Source organism: Trichosurus vulpecula, chromosome 4 (assembly GCF_011100635.1).
Source record: "Trichosurus vulpecula isolate mTriVul1 chromosome 4, mTriVul1.pri, whole genome shotgun sequence".
Classification (NCBI taxonomy): Eukaryota; Metazoa; Chordata; class Mammalia; order Diprotodontia; family Phalangeridae; genus Trichosurus; species Trichosurus vulpecula.
The window spans coordinates 269,495,321-269,515,434 of record NC_050576.1 but is presented as its reverse complement, the minus strand read 5'-3'; the positions used below and the strand labels follow the sequence as shown (position 1 = coordinate 269,515,434).

At 37.5% G+C, this 20,114-nt stretch overlaps 1 protein-coding gene across 17 annotated transcripts in view; it reads right to left on the bottom strand.

The window, feature by feature from the left end:
• The window catches only part of TRIP12 (thyroid hormone receptor interactor 12), a 173,116-nt gene that overhangs the window by 99,500 nt on the left and 53,502 nt on the right, over window positions 1-20,114 (bottom strand). For 11 of the 17 annotated variants that reach the window (XM_036754345.1, XM_036754347.1, XM_036754353.1 and 8 more), the window contains exons 2-3: window positions 13,730-13,866; window positions 64-210 (exon numbers count right to left, since the gene is read on the bottom strand). In XM_036754345.1, the coding sequence (XP_036610240.1) occupies window positions 64-161 (98 nt within the window). In that variant the 5' untranslated portion in view covers window positions 162-210; window positions 13,730-13,866. The remainder of the gene's footprint in view (window positions 1-63; window positions 211-13,729; window positions 13,867-20,114) is intronic. The other 6 variants (XM_036754351.1, XM_036754354.1, XM_036754355.1 and 3 more) reach the window with 1 other exon arrangement.

Genomic DNA, 20,114 nt, shown 5'->3' with positions numbered 1-20,114 from the left:
TTTAACAGCACTATGACTGCACATGTATTCAAAACCTTGTTCAAACATGTGATAAACACATACCTTCCTCCTATTGAGTCGTCTTGTGGTTGGGCCCCGGCAGTGTTCCTCTGTGAACGTCGCAGTGACCCCCCTGGATTGTTATTAGGCCGGTTGGACATTGGCACCTCTCTCCTGAAGGGACATACCCTTTCTAGACACTACCATTCACTGAAAAAGAGAAAGATTAAATATTGTCAAATGCAGATGACAACATACAAGATTTTCTAAAGCTCTGGGAGAACAATAGTGCCATAATTCATATCAACAGTTACTCATTCCAAATCTAGCCACAGATACTAGTTGGGTGACCCTGGGCAAATGACTCAACCTGACTGCCTCAATTTCCTCAACTGTAAAATGGGGATCATGAGTAGTTCTGAACCCCCCCATTTCCTGTTACTAAATGACCACATGACCAAATGAGTACTGCAATAATTCTGAGCACAGGTTAACTTCCACATTAACCCCATATGTAACCCTGACACCATCCTAAGGAGCTGAAGTATTTTCTGTAACCTGTGGCTTGTGCAGCTGTCACCCAGGCCCACTGGCAACTACTTTCACCTTCAGCAGCTGCCCACTATAGAGTCCAGCTGCCAGGTGACTTCCGTGCTGGAAATCATTTAAGAGAAAAAAAATTTTTAAGCCCAACAGAAAATTAAAAAAAACAAACCAGAATTATTACAACTGAATTTTGGAGAAGACAAGGAAGAATTAAAATCATAAAATTTTGGTCAAGAAGTATTTATTAGGCACCCCTGGTGCTAAGCATTATGTTACGGGTTGAGTATACCAAGACAAAAAAGAGGTTCGCATTCAATAACAGCAAGTATGTATGTACAAAAACAAATACCTAGGTTTCACTCCTGTTTAAACCTTTCTTTCATCACCCTGCATCGCTCAACTCTCCTCTCATTCATTTCTTCAAGCTTTGTAATATGCCTTTTGACCTAACCACTAAACTGGAACTATTTCCTCCAAAATTGCTAATCATCTCTTAACTATAAAATCTGATCCTCCTTATTTCTCATCCTTCTCGATCTTTGTAGCATTTGATTCTATTGAGTAATCTCTCTTCTCAGATACTCTTCTCTCTTAAGTGTAAAACCTGCCCAATGGAATCAAGTAGAAGCAATTCTTGATACATGTTATCTCTTACTTTCAAATCCAAGACCTATCTCCCTAGGCCACAGTTTCCTCATCTGTGGTCCCTTGCAACTCTAAATCCTTTATCTTGTGATGATCCTATAAACAAGATCAGGATTAAATCTAACACAGATGCAAAGATCACTAAGCAATCAAACCCTCTTTTTTACAAATGAAAAGACTGTAGGGAAGAAGAGGAAGAAGACAAAGAGTATAAAGAAAAAAAAGTATATCATTAAAAGATATGCTTCAATATCATTAACCTAATCCCTCTGTGGCTACTGATCTGTTTAGATTTGATAATCTAGCAGTAATGTCAAAAGTAATTAAGTAATATACTGTGGATTTAACAAGAACTTAGTACTCAACTTCTGTCAAATACCTTTTACTTTCACATGACATATTAAACACTTAAGAGTTCTGGATTAGGGAGCGGAGCCAAGATGGCAGCCAGAAAGCAGGGACCAGTGTGAGCTCCCTGCCGAATCCCTCCAAAAACCTATTAAAAAATGGCTGTCAACCAATTCTAGAACAGCAGAACCCACAAAACAGCAGAGGGAAGCAGGGCTCCAGCCCAGGAAAGCCTGGATGGTCTCTGGGTGAGGTCTATCCCACGAGGAGCTGGGAGCAGAGCAACCAGACCAGGAGCCGGGCGGAGCAGGCCCTAGTGCCCTGAATCAGTGAGCTGCAGTAGTTACCAGACTTCTCAACCCACAAACACCAAAGATAGTGAAGAAGGTTAGTGGGAAAAACTGCAGGAGTGGAAGGAGTTCGAGGTTCGGCTTCCAGCCCTGGGGGCAGCGGAGGTGGGGCAGCTACAGCTGCTGTTGCTTCTGGCCCCAGGCCCACCTGGTGGGAGGAATTAAGTGGCGTATCAGAGCAGGAGTGCACAGCCTGCTGAAGATCTAAGCCCAGTCCGGGTTGGGGGTTCTTGGGAAAGGAGCAGTGCTGGTGTGGCGGAGCTGGCACATCCCCCCAAACATGGAACACAGAACTCTTTAGTCTACAAGCAGTCATACCCCGACGAAAAACTCAAGGGTCAAGTTAGCTGGTTGGGAATATGGCCAGGCAGTGAAAACACACCCAGATTCAGTCTCAGACTTTGGATTCTTTCTTTGGTGACAAAGAAGACCAAAACATACAGCCTAAAGAAGTCAACAAAGTGCAAGAGCCTACACCAAAAGCCTCCAAGAAAAACACGAACTGGTCTCAGGCCATGGAAGAGCTCAAAAAGGATTTGGAAAAGTTAGAAAAGTAGAGGAAAAATTAGGAAGAGAAATGAGAAGGATGCAAGAAAACCATGAAAAACAAGTCAATGACTTGCTAAAGGAGACACAAAAAAATAGTGAAGAGTTCTGGATTAGCTGTTGATCTTTCAATTGTCACAGAATGCTAACGCTTATTTCCTGACATGACGTGAACAAAATGACAACATCCATCTCCAAATACTGCAGTATTTCCCGTAAGACATCACAAATTACCTAGACACTCAATCCGGCACAGTTTCATTAAACACACTGATCTTGGGTGTTCAAGCCACCCAATGCTACTGAATGCAATTATAGGTCTTGCTAAATCAGAACGTAAAGAGTGTGTGAGTTTGTGTGTGTGTGTGTGTGTGTGTGTGTGTGTGTGTCTGAGAGAAAGATAGTGTGTGTGTGTGTGTGGACATACATATGCACATAGAAAGTTACTTCTGAGATCCAGCTCTAATCAACTAACGTTATGTGTGTGTGTATGTATGCATGCATGTATGTAGCTAACAGACCTTTTTTCTTATCGATCCCAATAGTGAGGGAGGGCTGTGAAGTCACGAGCCTTATTTTCTCCTCCAGAGCCATCCAAGTCAGTGTGGCAAGATATAGCCAGGGAGACCAATGATGGAATATTGCAATGGGTCTCTGTGGGAAAGGATGAAGGCCTGAATAAGGGTGGTGATGGTATGAGTGGTAAGATTTGCACACATAACAGAGACAGGTAGCACTGATTCAAGACTTGGTAAATAATTACACAATGGAGGTGGGAGGAGATGAGAGAAAGCAGAGCCACAGAAAAGTCTTAAGTTATGAACCACAGTGACTGGATGATCCCAAAAAGAAAACTCCTAAGAATATTGTCACCAAATTCCAGAATTCCCAGGTCAAAGAGAAAATACTGCAAGCAGCCAGAAAGAAACAATTTGAGTATTGTGGAAACACAATGGAAATTGAAAGAATCCACAGATCGCCCCCTCAAAAAGATCCCAAAAAGATAACTCCTAGGAATATTGTTGCCAAATTCCTGAGCTCCCAGGTCAAGGAGAAAATACTGCAAGCAGCCAGAAAGAAACAATTTGAGTATTGTGAAAACACAATCAGGATAACACAAGATCTAGCAGCTTCTACACTAAGGGATCTTAGGGCTTGGAATATGATTATTCTGGAGGTCAATGGAGTTAGGATTAAAACCAAGAATCACCTACCCAGCAAAAGTGAGTATCATGCTCCAAGGCAAAATATGGACTTTCAATAAAATAGAGGACTTTCAAGCTGTCTCACTGAAAAGACCAGAGCTGAATAGAACATCTGACTTTCAAAAACAAGAATCAAGAGAAGCATGAAAAGGTTAACAAGAAAGAGTATTCATAAGGGACTTACTAAAGTTGAACTGTTTTGTTTACATTCCTACATGGAAAGATGATGTGTGTAATTCATGAGACCTCAGTATTAGGGTAGCTGAAGGGAATATACATACATACATTTCTTATCTAAACACACACTGCTCAATGAATTAATTTTTTTAAATTAATTTTCCATCTCCAATCTCTTTTTCACCTCTACAGAGGTTTTCCTCATCTCTGGAATACATTCCCCTCCTTAGCTCTCCTCCTGGAATTACTGGTTTCCTTCAAAACTGCTTGAGGACCTGTTTCAACAATCTGGCTAGCAGCTTCTGTGGGGGTTTAAGATCCACCCACAGCCAGCACCCAGAAAGCTGCCAACAGCACAGGTTCTTTTGATCTGCTTAACTAAGGAAAGCAAGGCTAAGGGGTTAGCAACCTTACTTTAATTCAGCACACAAATATCATTCACTTAGTTCAGGGAAAAAAGCCAGCACCCTGAACTTCAGAGCAAATTACAAACAAAGTACAAACACCAACAGACAGATAGTTACCAACATCTAGGTTCAGCCCGAGAACTCAGAGCAAGAGCTGGCCTAGAGTCATGAGCGCCGCCACTGCTTCAAGAATGAGCTCCAAAAAAAACCAGAGAGCCAACCCCTGGTTTTTATATCTTTTCCTGTTCCTGCATTGTTGTACGGCTCCCCTTCACTACCTCAAAATAGCAAGAAACATTCCAAATGAAGTAAAACAAAGAAAAGGGGGAAAGTATTTAATTCTAATAAAAATAAGCAAACTCCCAGAAATATGAATGAAAAATGGCAGAACCCTTAAAGAAGCTAAGAACTAAACAGGGAACAAACGTTTAAAAAAAATTAAAAGGATTTGTAACTTTGTCATCTTGGAGAAACAAGAACTTGCTTAAATCAAAGCCAGATTATGTAGAAGTCCATAGATGAATTCTAGGGTGTTCACTAAGGTTAATTAAGTAACTTGGGTGTGAGTGTTGGGTGAGCACTATACCCGCTCTCTCAAGGAGCGTAATAAAATGCCTTCCTCTGCCCACTCTGGTCCTGAGTTCTTTGGGTGAGAATGGGCAAATCACATGGATCTTCCTAAGGTCAAGTGAAGGGAAGCAATGAGCAGCGGAAGGTCGTCTCAGGCTTACTCCCCGATCTTGCTTGGTGTGTCCTGTGATCCCCACTGCAGTGTTAAGAGGGCTACCACTCCAGATTCCCTTGGGGAACCCTGTGGTCTGCACAACCTTCTTAAGGGGACATCACTGGGGACTTCCGGCCCTGTCGCGGGAGCCTTGTGATCTTACCGCCATCCTAAGGGGCTATCACTTGGGTCCTCCTTAGGGTTTGAACCCTAGAAGGCCCTGTGATCCCCACAGATTAAGGGGGAGGATACCACTTGATCTTCCTCTGGGAGTCCTGTGGTCTGTACAGCTTTCCCTAGGGATTATCACAGGGTTCTTCCTCAGGACTTTGGCCCTGCCTAGGAAGTCCAGTGATCCCCAAAGCTGCATGTTCTCACAATTTGGGGAAGTCCAGTGATCCCCAAAACCACGTTTCTCACAATTTGGGGGCTCGTCCGGGATTCTGAAGACCCTCAGGAAGGGTAAGATAGGGCAGAGGGAAGAGCACTCCTCCTCACTGTTAGAGCGGTCCCACTGTCCAAGCTGAAAACCCCCTGGACACTCTGAAGGACCCGAGACCTTGTTTGAACAAGAAAAGTGTGCAGACGAACGCAAAAGGGAATGGCCCAGAGACTGCGCAAGTCAGGTCACCTGAGCAAGGTAGGAACAAACGGGTAGTACTGCCTTGTCAAGTCTGGGGGTTCTAGGTTGAGAAGTAAGGTTTGCCTAGAACGGGAAATAAGAGCTCTAAGAAAAGGTACCTGGGGAGGATGGAAGGGATCCTCCTAACATTCTTCCACCCATTAGGAAGAATGTTGGCTAGCTGGAAAGACAGTAAGTTAACCCAGGGAAAGTGCTGCTCTACACCCTGGAGCAAGCTCTCAAGAAATCCCGAACAAGAAACAGGGAGTCCTTGTGAGGATTGGCTCTGTTGAGTTTGGGGTTTGAGGGAGGACAAGAAAAAAAAGGGGGGAAAGTAAAGGAAAATGGCCATAGACAGCGCGAGTCAGGTACCTGAGCAAAGTGGGGGAGTCCTGCTTTGTCATGTCTGGATTCGCTCCAAGTTGAGAAATAAGATTTGCTTGGAACAGGAAAAAGAGCTCTTAAAATATTTCACCTAGGTGGGGAGAATGGGTTTCTCCTAGTGCTTGGAAGAAAAGCACTTGTGGGTTGACCCAGGGAAAGTGATTTGGTTTAATGTTGGAAGTGCGTCTGAATTCAAATTCTAAATTGTTCATGTGAAATGTCTGTCTAACTAATGTTTTGTCTGTGTTTTTTTGTTCTATGTTCAGGTAAAAATGTTTAACTCTAGGATGCTGAAATGGGCTCCTTTGGTATGAAAACAGATAAGGAATCAGAGCTGAAGCGGTCAGCTGGGAGGACTGGAGGCTCTGAATTAAGGGTTGGTTAGATTCTAAAGGAAAAAAAAATCTGTATTTTGTATTGAGTCAGTCTATCTAACATCAAGCAAAGTGTTTCAAAAACTGTAGAAGTAAAAGGGGTCTGTACGAAAAATTGGATGACCACTTTAAAGAGGTTCAGCGGTCCGCTAAGAATGTGATTAAAAATTGTTGGTCATTTTTAAGTTTTAAGGTAAAAAGAAAGCAGCTGGGAAAAGGGAAAGCAGGGTGAGTATGTAATTTATTTGTTTGAAATGTTTGAGGTAATTTGGGTCAAGATTAGGGAAAGAAATCGGAGATACGAAGTTTCTCCAATTTCTCCAAAAAGTTTCAGTAAAGATTGGGAAAGAAAAGGAGATAGAAAAGTCATTTAGGTGGGGGGTTGTAGAATGTAGAATGAGACTACCTGGAATTCAGTCCAGGTGCTGCTCTTAGCTGCCATGTGCTCTTGGCCACCCCCTCCTCCCCCTCTCCACTTTAGAAGACTGGGTGTGTCAATTAGGAGCTGAAGCTAAAGAAACTTGTAACCTGATTGGAAAATAGGGCTGATTAGTTAGTGCTTAGAAAGGCAGGATCCTTTGTTCTCAAGGGGCTGCCAGGCCCCACCTAGGGAGGAGCCTTTAGCAACTAGAAGGGATTTTTCCCATTATCTGAGGCAGCAGGCTGAAGGGGAAACTGAGTGAATTCTACCAAACATTTAAAGATCAATTAATTCCAAAATTAAATAAATTATTTGGGATAATAGGCAGAGAAGTGCTACCAAACTCCTTTTATAAAACAAATATGACACTGAGACCTAAACCAGGAAGACAAAAAACAGAGGAAAAAAATTATAGCTAGGAGACTATAACAATATACTACAAATATTATACATTGTGATTAAGTGGGATTTATACCAAGAATGCAGGGCTGATTTAACATAAGTATGATTTTTAACATAACTGATTATGTTAGCAACAAAAGTAATGACTTGATGCAATAAAGGCTTTTGACAAAATACAACATTCATTCCTATCAAAAACACTTGAAAGCTTAGGAATATATAGATTTTTCCTTAAAATGATGAGAAGAATCTACCTAAAACCATCAGCAAGCATTATTTGTAGTAGGGATAAGCTAGAAGCCTTCCCAATAAGATCAAGTAAAACAAAAGAGTGCCCATCATCACCAATATTATTCAACACTGTATTAGAAATGCTAGCAATAGTACTGAGAAGAAAAAGAAAATAAAGGAATCATGGGTAATGAGGTAATAAAAATATTACTTTTTGCAGATAATATGATGCTATACTTGAAAAATCCTAGAGATTCAATTAAAAAGTTAGTGGAAACAATAATTTTAGCAAGGAAGAAGGATATAGAGATAGTAAGGAATACGCCATTTAAGGTAAATGTAGACCGTATAAAATATCTGGAAGTATACCTGCCAAAACAAACCCAGGAACTACATGAACATATTTTTTAAACACTTTTTATACAAATAAAAGCAGATTTAAATAACTGGAGAATTGTTCATGGGTAGGCAGAGCCAGTATAATAAAAATGATGATTCTACCTAAATTAAGTAAATAATACCATCTCAATTAAATTACTAATTACACACACACACACACACACACACATTTTTTATTGGGATAGAAAAAAATAACACCAATTTATTTGGAAAAAAAGATGAAGAATATCAAAGGATTTGATTTTTTAAATGTAAAAGAAGGTTTAGCAGTACTAGATCTTAAACTATTTTAAAAGCCAGTAGTTATCAAAACATTGCGCTACTGGCTAGATCAGTGGAACAGAGCAGACATATAATACACAATGGTAAGTGATTATAACAATGTTGTTTAACAAATGCAAAGATTTAGATTTTTAGGGTAAGAATTTATCATCTAGTAAAAATTATTGGGAAAATTAAAAAGCAACCTGGCAGAAATTGGGCACAGATCAATAACTTACACCACTTACTAACATAAGGTCAAAATGAATACATGACCTGAATACAAAGTGAGATATCACAAGAAAATTAGAAGACTGTGGAACATATTTCCTATCAGACTTATGGATAGCAGAAAAATTTATGAATAAACAAGAGATAGAGAATTATGAAGTATAAGATACATTAAATTAAAAAGGTTTTATCCAAACAAAACTAATGTAGGTAATATCAGAAGGAAAGCAGAAAATTGGGGGGAATTTTATATACAGTTTCTCAGATAAAGGTCTCAAATCTCAAATATATTAAACTTTCTCCAATTATTAAATGGTCAAGATATGAATAGGCAGTGTTTCTATAAAGAAATCAAAACTACATGTAGTATTGAAAGATGTTTTAAATCATTATTGATTCAAGAAATGGGTATCCCCTCAATCTCTGTTTCTTTGCCATTGCAAAGAAAGCTTCTATAAATATTTAGAATATGTAAGTTCTTTTCCTTTTTTCTCTAGAAATCTTTGGAAACAGACCTAGTAGTGGTATTGCTATGTCAAAGAGTATAGGCAGTTTAATAACTCTGGGCATAATTCCAGATTGCTCTCAAAATGGTTGAATCTGTTCTGTTTACAATTCCACCAACAATGTATCAGTTTACATACACATACATGTCTGGGTCTAATGGTGGCCATCTCTAGTGTGGGGTGAGGGACGGAGGAAAGGAAGGGAAAAAAATTACAAGTACACACAGCAGAGAACAAAAGAAAACTCAGAAAGAAGAAGAGAAAGGCAGGACAGCTTAGAAAATAATGTGTAGTAGCAGTATTACATGGCTTTTTCAAAAAAATAAAATAGTGTGAAACTGAGGGACATGGTTTCATATTGAATCCTCTCTTTGTGTTGTGCTGTAAAAACTTTTTTATGGAAATGTTTTTTGTATTTAAGTTCTGAATGAATAAAAAAAATTTTATGCTGAAAGAGGAAGAAAGTAATTTGCATAACTATGATGGTGGGAATACTTAAACAAATGTATAAAGTTGGTTTTTTTTTAAAAAAACCTTTTTCATCAACAAAAATCAAAGCACCTAGAAGAAAAGAAGCTATTCAATCACTGAAAAAAGAAAAAGAGAACTATTTTTTAAAGTGACAACGAGGCCTAGGTCAGTTTGTGATACAAGCAGGCAGTTTTCAAATAAAATGATAAAACAAAAACAACTTTCTGAAATAATGTTCCAAATCACTTTTAAGAGAGATGAAAATTTAAAACTGAGGTTTCAACCTCACCTTTACCTCAGAGTATTGGCAAAGATGAAAACAAGGCATGTTGGAAGAGTTTTGGGAAAACCAATGTAGATTGGTCATCTATTCTGCAAAACCATTTGGAATTGTGCTAGAGAAGTCATTAAACTGTACAAACACAGCCTTTAAAACCAGCAATACTACTAGGCATATAACTAAAGAACAACAAACACAAAGGGAAAGTTCCAGGTTATACCAAAATATTTATGGCAATGTTTTTGGGTAACAAAAAACTGGAAACAAAATGGATGTCCACTGACTTGTGAAGCTGAGGAGAGACATGAATAAGCTGATGCAAAGAAAAGAAAACCAGGAATACAATTAAGCCAATTACCATAGCAATGAAAAGGAAAGATATAAAGACATAAACTCTTATCAATGAATCCTATGGCTTATCTTGACATTACAGGACTGTGGAACATAGCCACTGCTGTTGGAATAAAGATTATAGGCTCTAACAGCTGTAGGTTGAGGCACTAAGTTGTGAGACACGGCCAACATGTTTGTTTTTGCTTAATTTTTTGCCTTTGTCACAAAAAGGAACTGTTACTTTAAAGTGACAGTGACATCTTTTAAAAGGGCAACAATAAAACACAGATAAAATAAAAATATTGATACAAGTGTATCAATTCACTAAAACTGAACGATGTAAAAGCACCCTGTCACAAGTAATTATACAAAAAAAAAGAATGTGTTATGAATTATTCAGACAAGGCAGAGCACCCAACAGCTAAGTAACAGTAATAACTAGCATTTATGCAGCACTTGGCTTGCAAAGTGTTTGAGAAATATTATCCCATTTGATCCTCACAACAAATCTGGGAGGTAGGTGCTATTTACTCACACTTTACAAATGAGGAAACTGAAGCACAAAACACCCAAGTGATCTCTAGACTCCATCTTTTTCTGGATGCACTCACATAACAACCATCCAAGAGTTCAGACCATCTCCTCTCAACTGCATCATCACAATAGTCTCTTACTTGGTCTCTGTCCTGTTTCTAAACTATCCCCCACATAGTGTCAAACCGGGAATTTTAAAGTGGTAGTCTCTGATCACATGTCTTTCCCTAGTTCCTCTGGGATTCCATACACACTACTGTATTTAATATGTAAAGCACTTCAGGTGTCTGCCTTTGTGGTCCTCCTGGGCAAGTCATTTATGCTTCCTGGGTCTTAACATTTCTTCTGTAAAATGAGGATGCTAGACTATATGGTCTCCAAGGTCCCTGCTAAATCTACGCTCCTATTGTGTGAGGCAGTGTGAGAATAAAGTGTGAAGGCTTCACAGGGAATATATATACACACACACATATATATGTATGTATTTATATCTAAAACGTTTGAGAATCAATGTTTAAAGGGAAATGGGATGAATTTGAGTCTGTGGGAATCTCATTATTTAGCCTTTAGGAATATCTTTCTCCCCCCTCCTTCTTTAGATTTATAGATGTCACCTCAGCAGTGAATGGAATACAAGATTGTAAATCATATGATTTTGGGGAAATCAGATGGTACTCCCCTCTCCCCCTCCTCTCACCTATTTCTCCCTATAAGGTAATTCTGTAGCTTTATTCCTGGTTAGATTGTGAGGGCACTTGTCTCCCGCCAATGGGGATGGGGGGTGGGGGGAATGGGGGAGGATTTCTTAGAATTGTTTGTACAACGTTATGTACCTCCCTGCTTACCTTCTCCCCGCCCCCGCCTCCCTCATCACTGCTAATCCACCCTGGTAGTGAGAGAGATGCCCGACTCTCACCAGACTCGATCAAATTAAGCTTCTGTTTTTCCTAACTTGAGAAACCTTTTTTTTAACTTGAGTTGGTGGGGTCTTCTGGCCCACACACTATGATCTTACCTTTCTATGCTTATTATTACATAGTAATCCCCCTCACAAGCTCTCCATTCCAGCCAAACTGACTATTCCATATCTAGTCTCCATTACATGGCTGGCCACCATGACTACAAAGCACTCTCTCCTCAACTTTCTCTTAAAAACCCCATGTGCTCAGCATAGTCTTCTCTGATTCTACCTGCTATGGTCCTCACCCTTCCCAAATTACTTAGATTTACTTCCATGTGACAGAATTTATGCTGCTTGAGGGCTCAAGATTCCATGATCCTGAGATCTTCTCTGATCACTGCAGGACAATGAGCTCCTTAGATACTAATGGAATGTAAAAATTCAACATATATTAAAACTCTTCAATTAGTTGTTTGTACTTCTAGATACCAAACACCTTATCAGAAAAATGTGATTCAAAATATTTTTTCCATTTGCCTGATTCCCTTCTTATCCTAGGTGCAAATGTCTCTGATGAGGCTTGGGTATTCAAGATACAAACAGCAGACAGATAGGTACATGTGTATAAACACAAACATGTATAATGACTAAAAGCCGTTCCTCGCAAGGTAAATAGTCAGAAGATATGAATAAGCAGTTCTCAAAAGAACTGCAATCTATTAACTATCACAAGAAAGAACTCTCCAAATCACAAATGACAGAAATACAAATCAAAACAACCCAAAGATTTAATTTTGGATCCTGCAACTTGACAGGTAACAAAAGATGGGAATAGTCTGTATTGGAGGGTCTGTGTGAGGATAGAAACACTGAAACACTGTTCCTAGAGTTTGAATCTGCACAATCATTTTAGAAACCATTTTGGAAATATCACTGATAAGAACAATGTTCCCCTAAACACCAAAATATTTATAACATCCCTTCTTCTAACAGCAAAGATTAGGAAACAAAGATGCCCATCAAACTTGGGAATGGCTAAACAACCTTGGTAGATGAATGTAATGGATTACTGTACTGTAAGAAACTGAGGATTACAGAGGCATGGAAAGATCTACATGAACTGATGCAGAATGGAGTAAGTAAAGCAAGAAAACAATATGGATGCCACTGGGGCTTTCTTGGCAAAGATACTGGAGTACTTTGCCATTTCCTTCTCCAGCTCAGGAAACTGAAGCAAACAGGATTAAGTGGCTTGTCCAGGATCACACAGCTAATAAGTATCTGAGGCCAAATTTGAACTCAGGAAGCTAAGTCTTCATAATTTTGGGGCCAGCACTCTATCCACCTCACCACCTAGGGGCTACACACAGTGACTACAACAATGTAAATAGAAAAAAGCTAAAAAAAAAAAATCAAAGGTGAATACTGCATATTTATAAAGAACAAGTATGGCTCAAAAGAAAGAAGACACTCCCAAGTCCACCTGTTTGAAGCAATAGGAGGTCTACAACTATTGTACACTGCACAAATTTTCATATTTTTTTCGCTGTGGTGACCTGTAATGATTTTTCCCTCTTCTTTTTTCACCTTTGAAAAAATACTAATTGTTCTGTAGGGATAGCTTTCTGGGAGGTACAGGTAAAGGAATGGGGGGGGGGGGGGGGCGGGGATATCAGTGATGTTTTTTTAAAAAAGAAATAAAAATATAGCGAATATCTCCATAGATAAGTTATAAATTCCTGGACAACAGGCATCATAGTCACTCCTACTTCACATTAACTAATTTCAGGTAACATCTCCTATATGCCCCAAAGCTATTCTGATACCTTTTTTGGACATTCAGTTAATATAAGAATACATGAATACCTGATGAGAGCAGCCTGAACTTAATAGAAACATTAAATTTTGTTTTGTTTCTAAATAAAATAAAAATCTTACCAGCTTTTATGAGAGCCCCCCCCAAAAAATTTATGCAATGGATTGCTCTTTAAGGAAAGCTGTAGCAACAATTTCTTTGAATTCAATCAATGAAGATCTATTTTTTCAACCAAGTGATAAAATTTTTTAAATTCCTTTTATATTTTTAACATACGACAGCACTAAAAACAAAATCAAAAAAACTACTTGGGACCCTTATGAATTTTGTTTTGGAAACTTCATTAGCTTAATATTATTCAAAACAAGGCCACCAACTTATTTTTGCACATAGAATCCATTAGAAATATATTTTTAATATATTTGTTAAAATTCTAAAATATGTCCAACAAAACTACATGCCAAATAATTATACAGTGGATAGATTTCCAATATCCCAAAGTGCTATTTTGACAAAACCTGACATTTAGACTACAAATCAGTATATAGCATTAAAAAATAGAAATCAATTTTTGTATTTGAATCACTTAAGGACAAATCACAATTCAATTTTTACCTGTTAGTTGGACTTCTGCAACCTTGGTATACCAAAACAGAACTGATTTAAGTTGCTCCCTGACAGGTAGTAGCAGCCACACCCGTGAGTTTGGCACCTTCCGGGACTGCTTTCTGTCCAGCCTTCCTCAGTTGACACTGCCATAGCCAACAAATAAGCATATTTTCTAGTTAACAAGATGTTTAAAACTAAACGCTACCAAAAAAAAAATCTCAAGTAGAAAAAGTAGTCTATAAACCAAGCAGGAGAGACGAACTCTACTAATTCAGAAGGAATAGGAATCAAATTAATAAGTGATCTTTGTATTCCCCTAACAGCTTGTATAAGATTAGGTTTCAACTACAATTAGAAGAGTGCAAACCACAACTGAATTAACTGTCACAAGTCCAAAAACTTGTTAACTAAAAAAGAAAAGCAGCCCATTAATGTACCAGAAACTAACTTGGAAATCTATGAAGGTCAACTAAAAAGAAGAGAATCTAGTCCCCGGAGAAACTCGACATTCACTAAATGCATATAACCCTGAAATGTCTTCAAGTCATCTCTTACTTAACAGGCTAAAAGTTAACCCATTATTTAACAATATGTGTTAAGCACCTATTGTATACCTACCACAGCAGGCAAGAAATGTCATCTAATACCTACCCCTAAACATAATATTTTTATTATGAATATCTCAGGTCCCTGCTTTTGCTGTTCTAAAATTGTTATTTTATAGGTCAAAGAATAAAACTAATGACAATATTTTGGTACTTATTCTCTTCTTCACGCCACAGAATTAAAGTTCACAAATAATCTATTACAGTAAAGTTTATATAAACTAAGTTTGTAAGGCCACAGCAGAATCATAAAAACAGTCAGTGAAGATCATCTAAAGTTAGCTAAGAAAGTCTGAGACAAAGAAATAAAAGATCATCATAAGTTAAATATTTTTGCTCTTTAGAAAAAGGTAGACATTGCCTGTTCTCAGAAAGCCTTCCTGATATGGTCTCTGGAATGATCTATGTGACTTCAGAAACTCAACAGTGAGCAAAGGTGAAAAGTACCAATAAGATGGGTGGGTCATGCTGAAGGGGCACCTCTCCTCTGAAGAGAAAAATCAACTAAAACTCCCTCACTTCATGTCCCAAAGCCTGTAGTCTGAACAAGAAAAGTTACTGACCAACTGAAGTCTTCAATTAGCCATTGAATCACTTGATCCATCAAAAACAAAACCAGCCAACAAAAAATCTGAAGTTCCACCAATAATGTTTACCTCTTTGAAGATAAGTATTGGTGAACTTTTGCTAGGAGTAACAGGCCTGAACAACCTACGGCCCATGGGCATACCAAAGAATTTCCAGCAGCCCTCATCCTTTGGCAGGTTGTGTAAGCCTGGACTATGACAAAAGGCAGAAAATAATTATAATCAGAAGAAAGGTTTGAGTTTTATTACTTTGATAGATCTTAATTTTTCATGAGCTTGTTACTACACCTGAAAAGTATTACTGTGCGGAATTCAAAGTGCCACATTTTAAGAGGAACGCAAGGCAAATTTAAGGTACCAGAAATCAAGATCATAGAAATCATAGAAAAACCTTTAGAAATGATACTTGTCAAATATTTGAAGGACTGTTGTGTGAAAGAGGAATTACATTAGTCATATATATTTATGGAAGACAGAACTAGGACTAACAGGTAGAAATTACAGAGCATCTGATTTCAGCTCAGTGTAAAGAACTTCTCAATAATTGTAACTGTATGAAAACAGAATGGGTGATTTTCTGTTAATAAGATCCCTAACATGAAAGGTATTGGTTCAGACAACCATACCACAGGCCATGTAGAATGGCTAAGCAAATCCAACAATGAATGTCACAACTTGCTATAAACTTTGCTACTTATTAGTATTTCTTGTAAAAATTTAAGCTGAAATTTTAAGCTTCTCTGAGAAATTAATTCAGTGTTATTGAAACCAAGAATTATCCCCATTAACCAAAAACTGGCTATAATGTCTTCCTTCTCTTTACTTTTCTAAACTCTCATTTAAACTCCAATTAAATTTCTCTTCAAACACACAATAATAAAATAAGATTGATTACTTAAAATCAGTGGAATTAAAATGCAGTTGATTTTCTAGCCTTCAAATTTGCTGAAGACCTCTATCATAGCAATTAAAATATTTGAAGATTTTCTGGGATTTTCCAGGTAAATTATCATAACACTAAGGAATAAGAATAGTTTTGCCTTTTTTAATTATATGTATATAATTTATTTCTCATGCCTTATTGCTACTAGTAGCTTTTAAGGAACTATATCAAATAAAAGTATGATGAAAGAATGCTCTTGCTTTACTCTCATTTGTTGGGAAGGGTTCTACTGTACACTCATTGTATATGTAAACCCTTGCTTTGGATTTGAGATAGATGCTTTTCGTGTTTTTTAAAAGGGTGCTCTCTTAGTTTGTAAGATTTCAGCATTAATGGGGATGTGTTTTATAAAGGGTTTTTTCTGCTTCTATTGGGATAATCACGTAGTTTTGTATGTTTTACCTTTTTAATGTGGTTAATATAGTGGAATTTTCAATACTGAACCATCTTTCCAACTCTGGTATAAATTAAATTTTGGCCAAAATAATTTATTTATTGGACGAATTGTTGTAGTTTCTTATACAAGATTGCATTTACAATTCTTGGATAAATATTCAACTACTAAAAAAAAAACAGTGGATCACAGATTTAGACATGGAAGGCACATTAGAGGTCATTCACCACAGAAATGAAGAACCTGAGGCCCAGAAAAAATTAAGAGATTTGTCCATCATGCCAATACAACAATAGATTCAAACCTAGATTCTGGAATCTAAACCTCGCCCTCGGCCTTAATGCTCCAAACAGATATTTAAGTTAAAGCTTATGTCAAACTGATAAAAATAAGAGAAAATAGTGACACTCTACTAAAAGTAATGAACTTCCACGTTTCATTATAAGGACAGACTTTCCCAATGAAGCTCAGTGTCCCATCTCTCCACTACCCTGCATAGATCTTCCCCAAAATCCACTTTTAAAATTTCTTACCCCGTGTTGCTTTAAAAATGTATTTTCTGGTAAGTCCTCTAAAAATACATGTTGCCCCAGCAGTTAAGTTAACCTATTTTGAACAGAAAGGTACTTGAACACCGACAGGATGGTACTAACAGACTTGGATCTGACCAGTGTTTTGCTGACTCTTCATGACAACTTCATGCACATCCCTATAGTCATACTCCATACAAGTTTTCCTACTGATAGCCATTCTCAAATAATTTATTCCATAGCTTTTTCTAGTTTTCCGCAATTTGAATGAAAAAGAAAGCGAAACACCAGGGGCCTGACATAAGTCAACACAGTATTTTATACTTACAATCATTTTTATTTGATTTGATTTGACTCAAACATCAGCCGTATGTAGTATATAAGCACTACAAGATTTTTTTTTGTTTAAAAATATTAAATATCAATTAGTAAAGCTCTATTTTGAAAATTCAGTTGATGCCAAAATGACTAACTATTCCAATAGACTCTCTAAGATACAATCTGCAAGACAAACTTACTATTACATAAAAAGGGGATTAAATTCTCTTACTACTTAACTCACTTTAAACTTAACTTAATTTTTCAGGTCTTCCCTAGAATATACTTTCATTATTGCTAGGTGAGTTCAATATTTGGCATTCCATTTTTTCTGGTGTTTTTAAAACAGTAAATGAATTTTAATTTGAATTACTACCTTTATATTGCTTCTCCAACCCCACAATTCCTGTCTCAAGAGTTTAACGGCATGGCATGAGTACCTACTTGTAAAGACTGATCTGATGTTATACTTTTAATAATTTCACAATAAGCAGTTTTAGTGGTAAGAAAAGTTTGGTAAGAGAAAGTTTTACTTCAGGAAGTGTTTTATATAATGCTAATTTTAAGATCTGTCCTCCAAAAAAGTCATCTCTAAAGCTTCTTCACAGTATAAAGAAGACTGGAAGTCCAAACTCCAGTGTATGCTGCACACCAAAATGAAAATACTCTTGCAAATGGGGTTGTGTAAGAATAACCTCTCATCAGTTTGGCCTCAAAGCATTAAAGATTTTGTCCACAGCAAATCTCCTGATGACAGACTTTAAGGTTGGTAAAAAGCACCCATACCACAGAAACTGCAGATCCTTCAGGGGTAAAAATTCTTCACTTAGGGTCCATAAAACTCAAAGTAATCCATGCACAGATTTCAGGGGAGTCTTATGAACTTGGATAAGGGGAAACTACATCATTATTTTCACTAAAATTCTGTTTCTTTTGTAACTCAAATAAAATTCAAAATTTTATTTTATGCCTTTTGAAAACATCGTTCTGAGAAGGTGTCCATGGGTTTTGTCAGACCTTTTTAATGAAATAAAGGCCTCCCAACATTCCTGATGAAAAAAAAAAAAACCCAAAGTTGCAAAAAATCTTGAAATACAAACACAAAAAGGGTAAATCTGAGAGAGTAATCTTAAGGGAATAAACTAGGATGAACTGTTTACATTTTAGTATCAGGGATACACACATGGTCATAGAACCATAGTCATAGAGAGCATAATAAGACAATGGGGCAGTCTTTGATTTGATTTTAAGATATTAAATTTGATTTGATATTAAGATATTAAAATTAAATTAAGAAAAGGAAAGGAATGCACTGAGGAGGGTAAAGTGGGGGAAATAACTGGGATACATTAACTAAAAAACTAAATCAAGGAAAAAAGGGTGGGGGAAATGGGTGACCACTTGAACTTCACTTTCATTTGAACTGATCAAAGGATGTTAGAGACTCACAGAGTTGGGTGCATAAATAGGTATTACTCAACAGGGGCATAGGAAGGGGAGGGTGAAGGTTCTAAGCAAAACACACTTCAAGGAAAGGGGCAGGCTAGCCATACCAGATCTTAAATTGTAATATAAAGCAGCAATCATCAAAACTACTTGGTACTGGCTAAGAAACAGAGTGGAGGATCACTGGAATAGGTTAAGTACACAAGACAAAATAGTCAATGACTATAGTAATCTACTGTTTCATAAACCCAAAGACTCCAGCTTCTGGGATAACAACTCACTGTTTAACAAAAACCACTGGGAAAACTGGAAAATAGTATGGCAGAAAACAGGCACAGACCAACATCTTACACCATATACCAAGATCAAGTCAAAATGGGTACACAATTTAGATAAAGGCTGATACTACAAGCAAACTAGGAGAGCAAGGAATACTTTATCTGCCACATCTATGGAGAAGGCAAGAATTTATGACCAAACAAGAGACAGAGGACAGACATGAAATATAAAATGGATTATTTTGATTACATTAAATTGAAAAGTTTTTGCACAAACAAAACCAAATCAACCAAGATTAGAAGGGAAGTAGAAAGCTGGCAAACAATTTTTACAGCCAGTATCTCTGATAAAGGCCTTATTTCTAAAATATGTAGAGAACTGAGTGAAATTTATAAGAATATGAGTCATGCCTCAACTGACAATTGGACAAAGGATATGAACAGGCAGTTTTCAGATGAAGAAATTAAAGCTATCTTTAGTCATTAAAAAATGCTCCAAATCACTATTGATTAGAGAAATGCAAATAAAAACAACTGAGGTACCACATCACACCTATCAGACTGGCTAACATGACAAAACACAAAATGATAAAAGCTAGAGAAGATGTGGGAAAATTAGAACCCTAATGCACTGCTGGTGGAGTCGTGAACTGATCCAGACATTCTGGAAACAATTTGGAACTATGCCCCAAGGGCTATAAAAATGTGCACACCCTTTGACCCAGTAATACCATTTTTAGGGCTGTATTCCAAAGAAATCATAAAAATGGGAAAAGGACCAACACCTCTTTTTGTGGTGGCAAAGAATTGGAAATTAAGGGGATGTCTATTAATTGGGGAATGGCTAAACAAGTTGTGGTATATGAATGTAATGGAATACTATTGTGCTATAAGAAATGAGCAGACAGACTTCAGAAAAACCTGGAAAATTTCTATGAACCTGATGCTGAGTGAAGTGAACAGAACCAGGAGAACAATGTTCACAGTAACAGCCACATTGTGCGACGACTAATTTTGAAAGACTTAGCTCTTCTCAGCAATGCAAAGATCTAAGACAACTCCAAAAGATTCACAACGGAAAATGCCATCCACATCCACACAAAGAATTATGGAGTCCAAATGCAGATAGAAGCATAATATTTGTTCTCTCTTTTTGATTTTGTTTCTTCTTTCTCATGGTTCCTCCCATTGGTTCTAATTCTTCCTTACAACACGACTAATGTGAAAATGTTTAATACAAACATATATTGCATGCCCTCTTGGGGAGGGGGGAAAAGAGATAGGGGGAGA